The sequence below is a fragment of the Vanessa atalanta genome, chromosome Z (assembly GCF_905147765.1).
Source record: "Vanessa atalanta chromosome Z, ilVanAtal1.2, whole genome shotgun sequence".
Classification (NCBI taxonomy): domain Eukaryota; kingdom Metazoa; phylum Arthropoda; class Insecta; order Lepidoptera; family Nymphalidae; genus Vanessa; species Vanessa atalanta.
This window is the reverse complement of record NC_061902.1, coordinates 15953660-15974205: the sequence shown is the minus strand read 5'-3', so window position 1 is coordinate 15974205 and position 20546 is coordinate 15953660. Positions and strand designations below refer to the sequence as shown.

Genomic DNA, 20546 nt, shown 5'->3' with positions numbered 1-20546 from the left:
CACAACTACTTCTACTTTTACATTTCTATACTCTCCTTCTATTTTTTATCCCCTTTTGTTACTACAATTACGATTTAAATATATTATTATTTTACTGTAATGGATTTATATGTTATGTTTATCTCTGCTTTGTACCTCTTTCTATATCTGTGTCTTTCCTCTGCCTTAAGGTTGCCTGGAAGAGGTAGCCGTTTTAGCGATAAGGGCGCCTTTTGTACATCTTTCTTGAACATGACTGAAGTATCTGTTTATTGGTGTACAATTAAGAGTATTTTGATTTGATTTGGAGTTTGACATTTTTAAAATCCATTATACCACTACATTTTAATCAAAATTTAGAATAATCTCTTATTACATATGAGCGATGTGTGATTCATGAAACTTCAGCGACCAGTCTAATTGACATGTTCAAAAGTGATTAAGGCCTGAGAGCTTAATAGACAGACAGTTAAAAAATACATATAAAAAGTTTTTAAAGTTTTGACTTTTGTTAAAAAAACCTTCGTATGGATTAGACATTGAAAAAAACCAAACTTGTTAAATTACCTTCTTTTAATAAATATAATGATTATCAAGCCTTTTGTGTAAAAAATCTCCTAAACTTACATTTAATAAACCAAAATGTACCATTTTCGCTATCATCCCTATCATCATTATATGTAAACCATATCTCACACACACCAATTACAAATCGGCCTGTCCCTTTTGTTGCAATTGAAGAACAACGCTTTATAACATAAATAATTTCATTGAGAATATATATTATAATTATATTTAATAAATATTTAGCATGTTAGCCATGTGCCGGATGGGATATCTCATCAAAATCAATATTTAAAAATCCACCGAACTTGCTTAATTATTATTAGTTTTTTTTTTTATTATAACCTCATTTTTATTTCAAACTCAACTTCATTTCAACGATGAAGTCACGATGTCTATGTATTTTTGGTAACAATAAAAAAATGTATGCAATGAATGAACATTTCACGAAACACCTCATTTTGAGTACAGATTTGGGAATACACCCCTATCAAATCCATCAACGTAACTAAAGGGAAACTTACACAACACAACAATTTACGGTCAACATAATTAATTAGTGTATCAAAGATGAAACTGAAGAAAATATAGTTCTAATCCAAACTTCAAAATTTTCGGTTAACTATGGGTATAGAATATTCTATAGCTCAAAAATCAAAGATCAAAAGAAAGGTACCAACGATCTTGACCGCGTGATTAAGAAACACACATAATTTAATTACTCTATATTATATAATAATTCAAATAAGGCTGTAAAAAGCGATTTTTGATAATAAATTACAAAGTTTAACTAACTTTTGATATAACAATATACTTATACAATATACTTATAAAGACTTGTTGATTTTCAGTGACTACTGTAACTACTGAGTTCTTGCCGGTTCTTCTCGGTAGAATCTACTTTTCGGACTGGTGGTAGCTTAACATTTAATTCAACTCTGTAACTTGACCATTCAGAACTGCTTTGACGAGCCTACTTGAATAAATAATATTTTGATTTGAGCGACAATTTGTTTCGTCTAAAGAACAGCGCTTATAACTTGAACACCTATTTAAGATTAACAATCATTGATTAATTTTAATGTTTTTTGGTTCTAAAAACAGGTACTGGCCTCGGGAGAAATAAAAGACAAATATCCCTTAAAACTGATTTATTTTAATACTGTAACAAAACAATCACTACTTTCTCGGTATGTTGTAATCCATACCAAAAAATAATTAATAGGAATGATTTCCTTTAAGTAAGAAAACCTTTTTTTACGTTAAATATATTACGCGAAGTTATATATTAATAGTAACGTTATTAACTTTAGTAAATATTTCAAAAAGCCATCGTTGAATTGACTTACACTGTTTTGTAGGCAGTAAAGTATTTTGTTACAATTTCATATTTTAGTAGTCTTTTCTGATTACCAAACTTATATTATTATCGTTACGAATTCATAATATATCATTAAAATTCTTAGAAATAGGGTAAAAATACTATTATTGACAAACATATTACGTAGTGATCGTTCCGAACATAAGCAGATATTTGCATGAACGCGTCTTAATATTCCAAAAACGTCAGTTATAGTAATTTTACCCTAAAACATCGAATTCTGAATTTTAGAGGCAAAAGGGCCTTCGTAAAACAACCACATGTATTGTCTGATTTATGTCAAAGATAAAAAAAATTAAAGTACAAATCACAATTAGTCGAATTTTTAGTCGATAAAGTCAATACTCGACTACTAAAAACATAGCCAATAAAATAATTATGAAAATATATTATATTATCTTTTGGGTCAGGGGGTCAACGCTGTCGTGACAAAGTTATACTATTCGGTAATTATTGTATCTGTTAATTATAATTATTCAAAAGCCATTGTAAATCTAATATGTTGTCCAAACTAAAACAGAAAATTATCACATTTTTAAAGATATAGTTCTATTTTTTACAGTTGAGAACGCAATATAACTGACATATTTAATTCAATATACAAACATGATTCTTAATCACTTTGTTTATTGGTTAGGTCGAAATATTAAATTTTCTAGTTTCATGCCACATGAAGCTTTAAAAATACAAAAATACACATCCTTGATGTATCTAATTACTATAAATATGTATAGATTACGTCCTCGCAGTGAGACGGTAATGATGAATATACCTACAACATGGCGTGCCAAAATGTAAAGTAAATGCGTTTCATTCATTCGATATGATTTGATATACTATATAAAGTCACTATATTCTCTGGTGTGAAAATGCCTTTATCTGTTTCAAAAAGTTTTTCATATGAACCCCAAAAATTGCAACTCATTTATAGCTCCAGTAATGTTGTATTTTAATTGCCGGATTTTCGCAATTAATACTTTTCGGAACAATTTTTCTATAAAAAGCAAATAATGCCTTTCCACGTAACCTAATATTTTATCACATTTCGATAATGCACTAGAAAAATTCTCACACATTTATAAAGTTAGGTATCTACATTTTCTTAAATCTATGTGAAATGGCTACAGAGATTCGGGGCTAAATCAAATTAATATTATATTAAAACACAACCCGCTTTACGCGAACTACCACAATAGTGTAATACTAATCTCGAAAAAAAACCTTTGAGCTTTGTAAACTCGCGGTAATTACGAATCTCTTATCAAAATAAAATAATATAAATGAAATAATGATACTAAAAGCAAATACCAAAAAATCTTAGCCCTTAAAACATTTAATTTGAGCCTTATTCTACCTTAGTCTTTCGCGTTAGTCTATTTTTCCTCACCCGAGAATATATCTAGAATACTGACATAGGAACCTGTTAGGAAGCCGAGGATTCCGAAAGAGACCAGGAACATATTCTTCCACAGAACCCAATTGTAACGTCCGAGGCCGTTAGGGCGATCCCAGAAAGTTACAGTTTCGATGACAGCGGGGAAAATAAGGCCAAGGAATGACAGGCACAAGGCGCCGACGAGAGATATGAATGGGCCGAGGTTCGGGATGGCTATGGCCGTGCAGAGAGTCAAAAGTACGACGAAGATCCGAATACTGTACTCCGCAATATTCTTCTTGGCTCCGAAAAAGTGGCGGACGTTTTTCCAGATAATCTCCATTGGCACGTAGAACTGCAGACTGTATGTGAAGAATATAGCAACGGCGATCATCAATTTCACGCTTTGACCCAACCTGGAATAAAATAATATTTTCTTTTAGAAATTATTTAAATAGTCTAGGAATTAGAAAACATAAATCTTAACCGAGGATTGTTGGTTCACATCCGGGCAAGCACCTCTGAGTCTGGAGATTAATATGCTTAATCTGTATTCGAAATTGTAATTATTCTAACTTAAAAATATATGAAGTAATAAACGTCTATAATAGACTTATGCAATACTTACAGTTCGTATTCAGGTAAGTTCAATGTTATACTGCCGGCAGTGTCATCACCAAACTTTAAATATCCAAAGAATCCAACAAGAGCATAAAGGGATACAACGAAGAACATGCCCGTGTTAAGTACTCCAGGGCATCCGATGAAGTGGGTCGGAGTCTTCATGTTATTTTCAAGAGGCATGACAACACCGATGCCTTCAAGTGCGAAAATAGCAGTTCCGAAAAATGTTGGTAAGCGTTCGATGCCAGCGAATGCTTGACGTGTTTTTAATGGCGGTATATCTTGGAATAAATAATAGAACGTTATTCCCATTCCAGTTCCGACTAAAAGGTTCGCAATCATTGAGAAGGGAGCGAGATATTTCAGATTTCTAATAAGGTTCATCATAATAAGCAGGGGTAGCATTGCCACCATGTAAATCCGTTCATCCCAGTCGGGAAGCCATTCGCTGGTCTTAGCGTAGTAGTCCACGACTTGTTTGACATTTTTAGCGACGAACACGATGTACACACAGCAACAACCTAGTAAGTCGATCACCAGGAACCAGTTTATCATAGCCCTGAAAATAAATACAAACACGTTTATTGCATGTGGCTTTATCGAAAAAAAATCGATCAATTAAATCTATTGCACTGTGCACAAAGTTTTATCAATATTTTCCGTCCGACTTTGTATTTAAAATTAAATCAATTTTAGTTCTTTTATTTGCAGTAATCATAGTATACTAAAAGCCAGTATAAAAGTTAGCACATTTCTCTCAGACTAATATTGAAACGGTTTCATTGCGTTTATTTATTTGTATCAATAAAATAATAACTCGAAGTACAGTCAACACAAGGAATTACATACACTCCAATAAATACCGAGAGATTCTTCATCGGCGAGGAGCTCTAACTTTAAAATATTACAAAGGTTATAAGAACTAACAGGTGTTTGGAAAAAACAATCAAAGAAAATATATTTTAATAGAAGAGTTTCTAGAATTTAACATGTAATATCAGTTTTACCATTGAGAACGTAATGTTATTTTCAAAGTAAACAGTTCTGTTATTACCTACTACTATTGATGTTTTTAAGGACGAATTTTACCGTTTTTAATGATATTGACATGTGTTACACTTAAGGACTGTCCTAAAACTTAAAACTGAATATTAAGTAATAAATACGAAATTACATAGTAGGGACACACCCGTAGCCAAAATAAATTTATAAAACAAAGAATGGTATTACAGCTTCTGATGATATTTCCACGAAACATGTTACATGCAAAATAGACGAATTTCTCTCAGAGGCGAGTATTGAAAATTAAGGTTGATCTAAAACGTGATTGTTTTTGTATGCAGTCTTTGCTAAAGAACAGTTATGTATAACACGAAACGACGATATATTAAAATATTTAAAAACAATAATTTCTTATTCTCTAAAAAACGTTCGTTGAAATCTGAGTTACCAACACTTTCGGAAGTGTTGTGTACCAACGTTTTATAAAGAAACTTGTAAAATAAAAGCGAAATATAAATAACCAATACCTAGTTATAGATTTGTATGTAAAATTGAAATAATTACTTGGCAAGTCTTGAAAATTTGTGCACAGCTGGTGGTCCTGACAAAAATGCAGCTTCAGCGGTCTCGGCGAATCCCAGGGATGGTTTTTGTATTCTTCTGCATAGCTCGTGAGCTGTTTTCACGAGGATGTGCACACAGTAGGTGCATATTCCTCCAATAAGGAACGTAGCGAAGAGACCGAAATACAAGCCAGCATTCATGAAAGCCATTGGCATGGCTAAGATACCACTGCCTAATGATCCCTTCAGCAGATGGATGAGAGTGTCCATATCCCTGAAAGTTACAAAAGTATCCATGTACATTAAGTTTGTAATTATTCAAAGTAGATTTATTTTATACCGTAACCATCTCAAATTGATGTAAATAATTAATTATATTTTTACTTAGATATATCATTCGAATAGTGGGTATTTTTATATTATAGATGTATCAGATAGTAATTTGGTAGAATTTGTGGAAATAATTCTATTTTATTAATTACTTTATTTTGTAAAATTAATAAAAGGTCTTATGATTAGTAAGCAATGATTAACCAGACTATTCGCCATATTTATCCAACAAATAATAATAGCAATAGACTTCGAAACCAGCTTTGGAATTTGGTCTATTGATGCATTGGTTTACTTATAAACTTTAACTTACGACGTAGGGTGCGCCAGTTTTCTATGCTCGAACGGGTTATATCCCTCATCAGCCTCAATATCCCGGCCCGGGATCTCCATGAGGGGGAGGGTGGAACCCGCCTGTTGTTCCACTGGGATCTCATTCGGATCAACTTTGTACCTGCAAACCGTTCACCGAGCCCTGTTATAACTAGTGACATCTTTAGTAATTCTACTTATATGAATAATATGATGTTGATTGGTTAACAGTGAGTGGGTATAAGAGTGTAGTTTTAATTAATCACTTTATTGATTTCAAGCACAGGAATGTAATGGTAGCCTATAGTGAAAACATAGAAAGCGCCACATTTGAAGCTCAATGGTGATTTGATCGGAGTGTGAAACGAGGTGTATCGCGGCCGCGGACTTGCGTGTTCAGATCTGTTTACGGACCCTACGGTGTGGCTACTGGGAATTTATGGCGAATCTCGGATATCGTTCAACTGTATGTAGTTTCATCTGTGTAAGTGTTTTGGGTGAAGTGTGATACATTCATCATGGTCTCCAAAATGTACAGTTTTTTTTAAGTGCGTTTCACTCTGTTAAGCCTCGGCATTTACAAATTTGTGGCCCAACCGTAAAATTTAATACAGCTTTACGTATTGTATATACGTAGTAGGTTTGAAAAATTTAGAAACGTCTTATATCTCATTAAAATCAAGAAGAATTTTAAAATATTTTTGTATAAAAGTAACATCTGTGGCCAAAAAAAATGTGTAATAATGGACATAAAGCTAGATCAAATTTGTACAAATAAAGAGATTGAGAGCCAATCCCGAGCCTGAACAGAGATGGCGCACGGGGCACGTGGCGGCTGAAGCAGCAAAAGCCACGGCCCTCAGGTAACCATATTTTTCTTTAAATAATTACCAGTACCAAATAAAATAAATAAACAAAATTGAAACCATATAATGGAATGATGTACCGGTGTATGAGTCCATTGCAAGATGATCAAGGTCGACGAACGACTTTAATCTCGTGGAAGCTGCACACGTCTTCCCGGATCGTCTCCGAACGGCGACGAGCGTTATTATTAGCTCGTTATAAGGAGCGAGTACTTAACAGTCAACATACAATATAAAATACCATTTTAACGACAAAACATTGGTCAATAAAAAAAACAGATGTGTCGAAGGGACCCGCAACGCTCCAAGAGCGTTTGTTTTGCGGTTCAAATAATACCGATATATATACTATTCTTTTCAATGTCCTGTTGAACAAAAATGTCAGTATTATTACAATACATTTGTTCCGAATTAGTCTATTAAAAGATACACTTTATTGAAATTCAATTGCCAACAAAATGATGTGAAGCTGTGAAGCATGCTTGGGTTGAATTTAGTTTCATAAGCAGAGTACAACATACAAAATGTTCGGATGTGTTATCGAATTAATGAAGTAACATTATTAACAACACATTGCCAGTCAAAGCTGATCGGTAGGTGATCAATGTCTTAAGATGTCTCCTCCAAGACAAGAAACTTTATCACTTACTTGACCATGACGACATCGGAAAGATCATTTTTAACTCCTTTTTTCTTGGGGTCATATTCAGCTATCATCGGACGCAATTGTGGTTTCTGAAAAGATAAATAAATTAATGAGTTAATTTAGTACTTGTATCTTAGTTTTTACAATGTCCAGCTTATAGTTAAGATTTGAAACAAATATGATTGTTTACAAATTTCTTTGTATATATATGCGCCGATATATTTACGTCACGTATTTATTTTAAATACACGTCGTGTATTGTGGGCTTGTTTCGAAACGCATGTGACGCCGCGATGACGCCTCGGTCTGGCAACAACGGGGCACAGGGGCTGGGTTCGTTCGTGTTTTCGCCACGAGATCGCCAATGTTATTTCGGTAAGCTATTAATAACCTTCGCTCCAGCGTACGAGGCGTAACTCGCGAAACTCCTACCGCACCACGAAATATCGTCTTGAGATGTTTTTAATTTATTTTAGGAACAGTTTATAAAAACAGTTAAGTTTCTGAAATAATATATGATATTCTTGCATTTTCTACTTTATAATCGCCCTAAGTTGTCTGACAAGTGGGGTGTACCTTAGGGCTCACGTGAGTCACAAAATGTTTAATTCTTTGAGCGCATGCAATTTAATTCCCCTTATTGTGAACAGCCAACCGAGTACTTTATTACGTTTAATGTTTTTTAACAATTTTGAACTCTAAATTAAAAAGGTTAGGAGCTTTATTGCCAAGTGATCAATAGTTGTCAACCACACCGATTGCGTTAAACTGGATCTAACTGGTTCACAACAATAAATTGGGAATCAGCTGCCTCGCGACGTATCCTTCGCCGATGTCTTTCCGTTGGTGACGTAGGACATTAAAGTAAACATTACATAATGCAACAGACGGTTCACTTGTTGTCACGGCGAAGGCTATAAACATTCAAGTTTGTCACGTTGACGACGATACTATAAAAAATGTATCCTCAAATACTCCTTGTTTCTTTTTTTCACATACTGAGAACTGACTATAAATACGTGTAATGTAACATAAAACATTATCAAATGCATTTATTAGATACGGTTCGAGATAAGCGTTAACAGTTAACATCGTGCTTAATTTATTTTATTTGTAAAATATTTTTATACATTGTATGTCGTTTCCTACATACAGTTATGAACACGGTGCTTTGGATTAATTTTATACAAATTCTTTCCCACTATTTCCTAGTTCACGTTTTCTTGCGATAAATAAAGGACCGTGTCTTGATTCTAATGTATGCAATGAATGCTATACTATGTGGTTAACAAGATTCCAGATAATATGATTGAGCTTAGTTCCCTTCATTCCGCCGTTGTTTCATAGACTACTAGACTATTTCCTTAGCGGTTCACCAAAAAATTTTCTAAAGCTACATTTTATGGACACATAAACTTAGATTGCTGAAAATTCTATATATTATCCAAAGCTTTCACTTTAGATAATAAAAAAAAAAACAACTGTAGTCTCTTTATAGTTTTCCGAATTAATTTGTTTTCTATTTGATATCAATATGTAATTTAGTAGACTTATTATTTTTCCAGCTGTGCAATTCGTTGCTTATTGACAAGAAGCTTCGTAGTGATTGCGATCGTTTAAATATTTGTTCCATATATTAATATTATATGTCAACAATCAAAGACACGACCGCGACATTGCCACCACCGTCGGGACAAATAATACCACCATTGTCATCATCGTCACGAGGCTCTAATAAGTAATACACTTAGACGCCGTGACGACACAAGTACTCATTGTTTGGTAAGCTGATGCGCATTCGACTAAATTGCTTTTCAAGGTCGCATGTCAATATTATTTGTATCAACTCCCCAAGACACGCCTCCTGACGTCTTATTAACAGTTCTAATTTTGAAACGTGCTGTCACGATGTGTCGTTATTTAAAATTTACATTCATACTTTATAATAGAACAGTTGCGCCGAAATGTACCAAGCCCGACTTGCCATTTCGAAAATATAACATTTTCTCATAATCAAAATGGCTTGTTGTTTCTTAACACTTTTAATCTTATACTATTTGTTTAATTTTTTTCGAGGAAATAAGAAAACAAACATGAGCTTTTTATAAGTTTGGTTTAAGAGTTAATTAATTATAATTCATTTTCAACAAAATTATAATTTACCTTGCCAGAATCAGTGTTGTTCAGGCATTTAGTTACGGTGGAATAAAGAAACTCACGTACATACATGAATCTTAAAAGCGTTGCTCCCCTTCATTCACTTACGTAAAAATGCACTAAGCTAAAAAAAATTAGAGAGGATATGAACTATTATGATTTATTTTGTGACTAGTTTTGTTTATACAAATGTATGTATAATAGTGCGAGATAGATTTTGGTACTAGGATAACATAAAAATGAGGATGTGGACTTGCGAGGAGCTAATCGATGCAACGTAATGCACCTCTTGTATTTTGGATGCAAGTGCGAAGAGTACATGCAACGCAAATTAAATTGAAAGATACATGCGCATTGCAACCCTTTTAGATTGGATGCGGAAATTCCCTCGATCTTTTTCTACCTCATAAGGGTACCCGCAATACAAAACAGAGATGAAATATGTTCGTGAGAAATGTATCAAATCGTATGCATTTTAACTCCTTGCAACGTATGATATCCCAGTGCTTGGCATGCTGTTTTTGCAAAATTCTGCTACTTACTGCTTAACTTCTACTAAAATTTTTGGAGAATGTTCTCTATAGAAGAAGTACCGCCAAAATTGGGCTGCAAGGATAGAGAAAATAGCTCAAAGCAAGCTTAGCTTGGCTTAAGTAAAAGCAGCTAACATCCAGCTAGATACCAGGGAAACATAATTTATAAGAGTATTCCGTCAAAAACAACAAATATCCTATATAGATAGATACATATTGTATAATATACTCCGCTTTATAGCCGAGATGGCCAAGTAGTTAAGACACATGAATTTTAGGTAAAGGTTGCGGGTTCAAGCGGGTCAAGCAACAATGAATCATGTCAGGCAACAATCAGCATGTGCTTAATTTATCATTAGATTTATTTCTTTTTCAGTCAATATTTATACAGTAACTATTTTTAATTTATATTTGTATATCTAAGGACTAATGTTAATAATTCTAATGTAAATAAATGATTATTTATATTCGTCTTTGAAATAAATGTCGTTATCGGCGATAAAGTGAAACATCCTGAGGAAATCTGCATCTGTTTTATGTAAAACTGTCATAAGGTTTTATCACCAACACACATTAGAGGAGCGTGGTGGAATAAGCTCCAATAACCAAACCTTCTTAAGAGCAAAAATGAACTTTGCTCGGCAGTAAGAGATTTACTGGCAAAGGTTGTTGTAGAATTTTTACCCAATGCATGACATTGATCGAAAAGGTAAAAACTTAAAAAGGTAAGTTATAAATTAAAAAGTAAACTGATATCGTTAAGAGATGTCAGTAATTCATTTTTTCCAAACAACAGCACTATTAATTAGAGCACCTGTTTAAATCGACATAAATCATACCTTTAGATAAATATTGAAATCATTCATCTTATAAGTTCATCACAACTTCGACACATTAAATTACATAAGATGTGCAACAGATGCAAGTTGTGGCACGCATGCGTTTTGCGCAGCCGCCTTCCGTCTCGTTTCTATAAATTTTCCACTTGTGACTATATTTATAGGAAAGTGTACATAGCAACAGGTACACGTATGTGCATCGTGGATGCAATGAGCATGCGTAGCCCGGGCGCTCCTGCATCGAGCTCTTTGCCGGGTCTCCAAACAGGATCCGTGAGATTCGAAGGAGGTCGTTGTAGGTAAATCTGTAGTGCGCAGGACTAACATGCGCTTTGAAGGCTAGTGCATCCCTGAAATCTAGGTATTGAGCTGTATCTGACACGACGCTACCAGGAGCGGAAAGAGCGCAGGAGATCACCAGCGGGCAGAGTATGCGCGCGAACCGGCGGCTTGTCAATTAGTTTGTTGCTTGCATCTCGATGGGAATATTGTATTGTATGCGCTTACAATATCTTCTTCATAAAAATTCCTAATTTGCATACATTGTTTCTTAAATCTTAATAACCGTCGGTGAAATTGTTGTCGCCGCCTAAGAAAGTTTTAAGTCAACATCATCAACAGGTAAGAAACTAATATTTAAAATGTTTGCAATGCGAATTTTTTAAAAATTTTTAATTTTCAAAAATTGTAACGGTATTTATTAAAGCGTAACAAAGGATGTAAACAAAATAAAACCAACTATTTCGCTCAAGTTTTAAAGACGCTTGGCCATTTAATAATGAGGAAACTTTTGAGAAAGCTTCATAAAAAATATATTTACTGCTAAAATCTGCGCGTGAAATATTAAAAATGAAATACGGATATTTGTCGCAAAAATTAGCCATACAGGGATTATGGTTAAAGTAAGTGCGAAAACTGCTACTAACAACAAACTTTTAAGAAACGACGCACACATCGCCAACACGTAGTTTTCGTAAACTCACACATAACTTCTAACATAAACGGCTAAAATATTCCGATCTTTTATTAATCTGTATGTTAATATAAAATCTTTATTTGTAAAAAAGACTCTTAGGCTAGATCCCACTTTGTTATCAATCACAATTTCTATTTCTATTACTACACGTAAACAATTCAAAAATATTAAGGAATTTTAAGTTACATTTGACAAATTGCTACTACATTTGTTCGTGTAAAAAACCAAAAACATCATTTTAAATTAAACGAACTCATAAAAGTTCCCATATCCCGTCAAAATTTCAAATTTAACTAACAAAACTGACTCGCCTTTGTTCTTAGTAAATCCCAGATATACTAATAATAAAAAAAAAAAATAGTCTGTAACGGCACTTTTATATTCTTGTGTTTATGTGGTGACGTTATCAAACGAGGAAGAAGTGAATTAGAGCCTCGAATCATTCTCGCGTCTAGATGTTATCAGCTTAGCGCGCACTCGGTACTACCGTCGCACTAGGATAAATTTTCAACTCGATCGGGATCCGACGGATAAAAGCAATTTTTTAAGTTTTTGTTTCCATTAGTAATATAAACTTTTAAATCTTGTTATCGGGCTTCGTAACGTTGCCGAAACTATCGGATATCCGAAATAAAAACTTATTCAAAACCGTAACCCAATCGGATAATAAATTTGTTTTATTTTTGGCATAGTCATACTTGGAAAGAGTAGCAAATTGTTTTTTGAGGCTATTTGTTTCATTCTGCCTGTCTGTCAGTATACCCAATACCAAGTAATTGACTGCAAAAAAGTCAAGCGGTTAGCTCGTAATTTTCTCTCTTACATTTTTTAAATAATCCAAGATTCTTAAATGAAACTATCCGAAGCAATCGCATAATCAGAAATAATTTCCTATCTATATCCAAATACAGATCTCAAATTACATATCCATAACATCCGAGCTCTGAATATCAAATGAAATACATAGTTACATTTACAATTTAATTTATATGTCCTGTATTGAAATCGACGTATACGAACACCATGATGATATTTCATATCGGAAACATTCTAAGAATCGTCAGAATATTCTCCTACGAAAAGAGTTTTCGGAAACCTATTATTGACGTACTTTCACCTTTTTATTGCGATCACAAGATAGTTTCCTGTGATTTCCTGTGTCGTGTGATTACTTCACTTATATATATATAGTAAAAAAAACACAGTTCTATGAAACAAACAAACTTCCACCTCGAAATGCGTCTTCTTTTTTACCGTTTAAGGAGTGGATTTTCAAAGAACGCTATAAGATCCGCCTATTTTTCACAAACAAAACCTAAACACAACATTTTTTTTTATTTCCTTTAAAAGTAGGCGTTGGTGGCTGCGTGCGTAATATGTCAAGTTAGTCAATTTTAAAATTGAAGTGGATAATATGTAATTGCGTAAAAGCCCTTATCTATTATTGATTTTATTTAAAATAAGATTCATATTTATCAATAAACTTTTGCTCTGATATGCACCTGCGACTTCTGTTTTCTGTCTGTTATCTTGCTAGCTCGCTTGTCCTTTACAAGATGTATTATTAAAAAGGAAAAGGAATATAAAAAATCCTACAAAACATTCCTTTAAATATTTGCAGCCATTTCGTACTGTAAACATAGTCTAGTTGAAACTATTTTCAGATTAATTCCAAAGGATTTCCAGTTCAGCAGCAGTCGGCGTCGTACAATTAAAAATTAATACCCGAGCGAAACGCTTTCTAGAGGACAAATATTATTTAATAATTCACTAGGGAATTTTAAAATTGATAAAAAATATATAATTTATTTTCCAATAACTTCATCACTCGATAGGAGATTATTGTAACTTTGTTGACTTCCAAGACGTACTTAATGTTGAGAAACATAAGTTGTAGCACTGAAAGGTAACTTGTCAGAAACTTTTCGAACACGTTTTGTGTTATGTGCATCCAGCTCACGTTGGAGATTTCTTGCCGAACTTTAAAACTTTCAATATATTATAAGTATTTTCTCTTCACGGTTGATACGTATGTTATGTGGTTTTATTCACACGTAACGTGAAATCACATGTCAACTGCGTCACTTACATAATAAACATGGGTATATAGCGCTATGTAGAAAAAATATTTATGTTTCTAGGAAATAGAATGCTCAAAAAGTCACACCTAATATTACTTGCATCAAATACAAGTTGTAAAAAAACTTAGACTAGATGATTTTTTAAATTAATTTTAGAAATGTATCTATGGTACACGGTTGTAAATTCACCTCCTTTCTGAGACATGTCACAACGTAATACGACTCCTGACATAGACAATGCACTACCTGTCATCGGATATAAGAACACATCAGTACAGAGTATTGAGGTTTTGTTGTAGAATAATGGATGATGAACGACGCGGTACCGAGACAGGCTGACCTTTTATAAAAGAATGGACCTGATTATCGTTTAAGCTTTGTTGTTCTTTGTGATACTTTTAAGCTGCAATATGTTGAGCGAAATATAATAATTACCTACTGCGATTTTAATACTATATGTAATATTTGCCTGCGCGATATTTAAATATCAGACAGATTAAAAATTTTATTGTAAAGTAACATTTGCACCTAGCGTGATGCGTTTCGATGTCCGTATATAAAAAAAAAAACTGCGTAACGTAACGCGTTCGTTGCGAACACAGTGCTCGGCCGTGCTCCAATTCATTTATAATGAGATGTCAATTAAAATATAGTTATATGTAGAAGTTCAAGGTTATTTGATTCTGTGCTCGCAATGACGCATCGATCTATTCTGATTCGTAACGCTACATTCAAAGTGATTAGATATTCGAAAAACAGAAACTTAGCTGAGCGTGTCGTGCTCGGCGAGCAGTTTGCCCAGCTTAATTTTTGCTCAGATTGTAACATTTTACTTTAGATTTAAGTGACATAGATACGTACAATTATTCAGTTTAAGGCGAATATAGAATATATAAAAGGAACATTATATATAACTAAATCATAAAAAAAATATATTTGGATGTTGACCGCTATTGTCAAATCTTCCGAGTAATAATAATTAAAATTGTAATAAAATTTTCATAGAAGTGCTGAATAAGTAGCACAGAATATTTTAAATATTTGTTAACGATGATGTTCTAAGTTTTTTTAAGTAGTAGGTACTCTTAATACAATGTACTAAGTATTAAAGGTAATTGAATTTTATTCAAAGAATAAAACGTTGTTTTATTATATGCATATATTTATAAGCACATACTTTATATATTTACTTGGTGTTTTATCGCATGAAGCTATGCGAGCAACTTTTCCTTATTTACTGCACTTTAATATTGGTTCCTGGAAATAACCGAGGCTGCGCTGTTTCCTAACTTCGTTAGTCTAATACTGTTAGACCCACCTCCGCACTGACAGGCGAGAGAGCAGCTGGGCAGTCTATTTACCTAAAGATAACTACGGGAACTATTTGTATTTCCAATTGCGAAATAGATAAGTGTATGTGAGCCGGATTAGAGTGATTTAATACTTTATGAGAGGGAAGAGGGTCAAAGGTCGAGAGGGATCCTTGAACGAGCGACCAAGCACGAAGCGACTTCCGGTACAAAAAAATGCAACACTATAATCCCTTTAAGGTATTTATTTTACCAAAAAATACGAAAAATTGCCTTGACTTTTGTGCGTAAAAAACGTCGAGAACCTTTAATTTAATCATAGCAAATTCCACGTATTCCAGTTCTCGTATGTTGATTTAAAAATAGTTTATTTCGCATTTGTTAGATAAGTTAGTGCCTGTAATAAGCCGATCGATCTTCGTTTATCAACTTTCGAAATAACGCGAAATAAAAATAACGTTGTTTAATATTTAAGAGGCAAAATCATAACGTTATCTTAAATTTATTAAAAATAACGAAATAGCTCCTTCATCTTTGATAAGAGATTAAGTTGTATACATCGCTGTCATTGTTTATAATTACTTCATTCACCACAGGAGAGATTCAAACCGAAGCCGACTATTGATATCCATTCCTGGCTGTCTGGTCTTGTTCTCTACAATAATTATTATTTTAAATTTGGTAGACTGTTTGTATACCGAGATTGTATACCGCTTTAGATAAGTACTGTAATACTACTAAACTTCAAGCATTCGCGCTATCAGACTAAATAAGTCATTGCAATCCTAAAAGGCAAAAATTAACTAAAAAATATAATGTCTTTAGTGAACTTAGTGTTATTTTAATGAGATTAGTATTTGAGAGAAAATATCGAATATTAAATCATTCTTGAAAAAATAAATAAACCGGTAATTATCAATCAGAAATAATTTAAACTGATTTGTTATTGTTATTTGTCACCAATTAAAAATCAGTCGAAGTCCATTCGAAAGCATGAAGAGAAATTGAAAAGGCAAACAACGTGTTCTTTGGACGGGTGTCAAGATTCCTCGGTAGTTATTTAAGTACGCCTAGTATTTGTACATACGAACATGTACCAGGCGTACTTTCCGCCATGGAGGGACATATCATTCACAGTACGTCGCGTCGCCAAAAATATAAACACGTGACAGTAATGATAGACGATAACAAAGCGTAACCACTCGTTTGAGTAAACAACGAGAGCACGATGACTGATGGTCATTTACTTATATAAGGAATTATTTTTACTTTCTCTCTCCTCTCCTTTAGATTAATATCAAGCTTGTGTTGAGTGCGACATAGCACAAGTGGTGACATTCAAATTTCTGATATTGGCCCTGTTAGGGAGCCTGTATATAGTTAGTAGAGTTCAAAAATCATCTATATCTCTTCAGATATTTAAATTTACAAATTGCTTATTATCTACCTACATTACCTGACCTGTACCTGACCTTATACCTACATTTGCAAAAGGAATGTACGTCATTGCGAACATTTTGAAATTAGTTACGAAACAAAATTGTTTAAAAACATCCCCGTATATTCATTAAAATTTCGAAATCAATTGAACTTTCATTTCCGTCGGAACTAGACCGCACAAATCCGAACTCAGTTGACAGCTTTTAATACTTTAACTACAGCCAGTAACTTTGTTTGCGTGGACTTTGTACGGCGACGTCAAACATTCTCTGAGAACCCTTTAATTTCCGGTATAACTACATTACGTCTTCTCTAGTTTATCCGCCATATCGTCTCCTCTGTGCAAGTTATATCAAACTATTAAAGTTATTCATAATATATGTGAAAGTAAAGTATAACAATAGTAATTGCTCGTTAATGTCCAATTGCGGGACTATTCGCGTATAGCGTCAGCTATTCCACGCGCTACTCTGATTCAATTTTTGCATACGGGGCAATATGCCAAATAACAACAATTGATGATATTTAAGATATTAAAAAAAAATAATAAAACCTGTGATACACTGATAAATAATAAGATGATTAATCGAGTAATTAGTAATCACTTAACCGATAACTGCTTAGTAGTTATTACGATACAACATAAACCAACAAAGCAAAAGACTTCGTTCGATTAATAGATTAGTTGTTGCAAACTGTTCAATTAGATAAATTAAAGAAATATAAGTAATGGGTCGAGGCCATGGGAGTCAAAAACGAGAACTAACTTTAACTAGCTAACGACCTTGCTCTACCGGAAGCTGTAACTGTGATAGGGACAGATTTTTAAATTAAATCTGTCATACTTCAAGAGGTATGTGACCGTGAACATCCTGATTGCACGCGTTAGGCCGATCACAGACCAACATAAAGAAAATCATTATTTTCTTTAAATTAATTTAGTTTTATTTAAAATTCCTTTGTAATCTTAACTGATTCAATTATCTCTATTCGAATATCGTGTGCAGATTGAGTGTATATATATTTGAAGACACCAAACTAAAATATACATGTATTATTTATGTATATGTTTTTACGGAACAAAATCCAAACCAAATTTCGAGTATCTACTTTACTTTTCTAAGTAATTTACACAATGTGTTAAATCAGTGTTCTTAATTATTGTGTAATTATTAACAGCCCGGATTAATGTATGTCTCCGTAGTGAAACTACTTTCGATGTGAAATGATTATACGATGAATTTAAATTTCGAAATTCCATACAAGTTTCTATAAGTAACGCTAACGTGCCAATTCTGTCAATTCCAGCTTGTGTTGAGCTGGATTTGACATTTCATGAAACAGGGTACATCCTTTATGTTGTCAGAACGCCGCCGTTTGCCTACCGCTGTCCCTTGTGCTTGTATAAATACCGATTCTCACCCTACATTGACACGTCGATTGAACAATGTACTTAATGGATATAATTATTTTTATAGGGTTTTCTTTCACTGAACATCTTATTATGTATGGTATATTGGCATCACTTTTAGTGCTGGTGACAGTACAATTTAGTATTTCACTTTGGTAGTTACTGAGTTTCTTTATATGAGTAGAATTTAAAATACAAAACAGTTTTGAATTATATGAATATTATCCCGTAAAATGAATCGTATAAGCCTACTTTATAAAAGTTTATTTTGTTTTTCTTTGTTTATAATCCTAGATTTGACTAAGGTTTCGTAATATTTAACTAAAATGACACGTCACGTTAGTGAGGTACCTATACTGTTGAATCTTGACATTGAATGCTTAAGCCTAATATAACAACGGCTCGCTGATTCAAATAAATACTCAATTGTAGATCAAAACTATCTTTTGAACGTACTTGACCCAAATTATTGTTCAATTGTTGAGATATGTAGTATTTTATTTTTATAATGATGAAATAAAGAATAGGATCATAATTTAAACAATTCTTGAGTTGTTTGTGCTAGTTTTTAGATTTTGGTAATTTGCTTGATGGGCTCATTCCGCGTAAACATTTCTTTATATGTACTTGTATTGATCTGAATCGACTATAGGAACTTTTTAATTTAAATGGTATGCAACCTACTCCGGTTTTTATTAATAATATGTGATTATATTGGGAATTAATACGTATTTAGTTCCAGGGTCACGTTTTATAATGTTACACTCGCAATTTTTTTTCTTGCAAACAACAAATTCTTCAATTATCTAATTTTATACGGACAGATTACTCATTTCTTCTGTCTTTATTACCTCGACATAATACTCATTAAGTGAAACGAATCAATTAAACATGATCTAGATAAGATTGCGGAATATATAAAGTCTTAAACTAGGAAGGTCTTGGCGCTGCGGCGCGGAAGACGTGACCCTTAAGATGATAGCCCTACGTTCGCTTCCTCATGACGTCAGAAGGTCAATCTCATAATTGACACCATTGTAGATTTTGTCACATTTATAACATAATATTCTTTATCGTCAGTTACACATTTTTGAATGCCGGGTACAGGCAGCTAGATAAAATATAAAATATCAAGAAACTCACCTTATATATTCTTAAATATATAAATGATATACATTAACTTGTATCGAATAATATGCTTTATTTATATTTATTGTTGTGGGACTCGGGTTAACACACACTAGGATCAATCGAACAATTAACTTTTGTATTTCTGCGTTTCGATTGCAAAGGTTAGTGAGCCGTTGTAATTACGCGCCCAAGGACATTAGCAACCTAGTTCCCAGGGCCGTCAGCGATGCGACGATGAAAGTTATACCTCCATTAGGCGAAATCTCTTAAAATACCTTCTGACGTGACCTTCACTGACCCGTTACCAAGAAACCATTTAATCTGTACGTACTTCCTGCACTGACCAAAACGTTACTGTAAATTCGGATATTACAAAAACATTTTTCATTAATCTATACCAGTATTATAAATGTGAACACGAATCTAGTCGAATAATCCTTTGATTTGATAAAATTAAATAATTAATAATAAGTTTATTTTTACTTCATTCAAGTTTCTACATAAATAAATATAATACAAAAACATGATGCTTGCAAATTTAGAATTAAAAATAAACTCGTTTCGGACGTACTCAAGAATGTTTGCGCGTACCGAAAATATCCCGTCTGTAATTACGTTGCGTGTGCGACTACGACACTGGCCAAAAGATAAGCTCAATTTGGTAAACTCTGGAACTTTGTCGCTTTAAGCTACCTATATAGTTTTTCAGTCCAAACTCGTTTTCGATTTCGTGCCGGGGAGCGACAAGGTCTTCACATGTTGTTACACAATCGAGGTGTACGAATGTCATTCATGAAGGGGTATGAATCGGAGTTCGTTTGTGACGTAACCGTCTGGATGCCTCCCCGCATTGGCGCCGACCGCGGTAGCCTAATAGGGTCACCCTCGGCCACAGGTTAGCTACCGAGCAGAGCTATTAGCGTATAGAGCAATAAAAATACAGGTAACTCCGAACCACCCAATTAGAAACTCTGTCATTATATTGAAAATTAAAAAAAAGTCTGTCATTTGTTACAGATTTAAAAA

At 33.5% G+C, this 20546-nt stretch overlaps 1 protein-coding gene across 1 annotated transcript in view; it reads right to left on the bottom strand.

Annotated features, from left to right (window-relative positions):
• Positions 1-1679: 1679 nt before the first annotated feature.
• LOC125075762 (proton-coupled amino acid transporter-like protein CG1139) overlaps positions 1680-20546 on the bottom strand; it is a 34551-nt gene continuing 15684 nt past the window's right edge. The window contains exons 2-6 of the mRNA XM_047687485.1: positions 7646-7731; positions 6132-6272; positions 5490-5762; positions 3928-4482; positions 1680-3715 (exon numbers count right to left, since the gene is read on the bottom strand). Coding sequence (XP_047543441.1) covers positions 3298-3715; positions 3928-4482; positions 5490-5762; positions 6132-6272; positions 7646-7731 — 1473 coding nt within the window. The 3' untranslated portion in view covers positions 1680-3297. The remainder of the gene's footprint in view (positions 3716-3927; positions 4483-5489; positions 5763-6131; positions 6273-7645; positions 7732-20546) is intronic.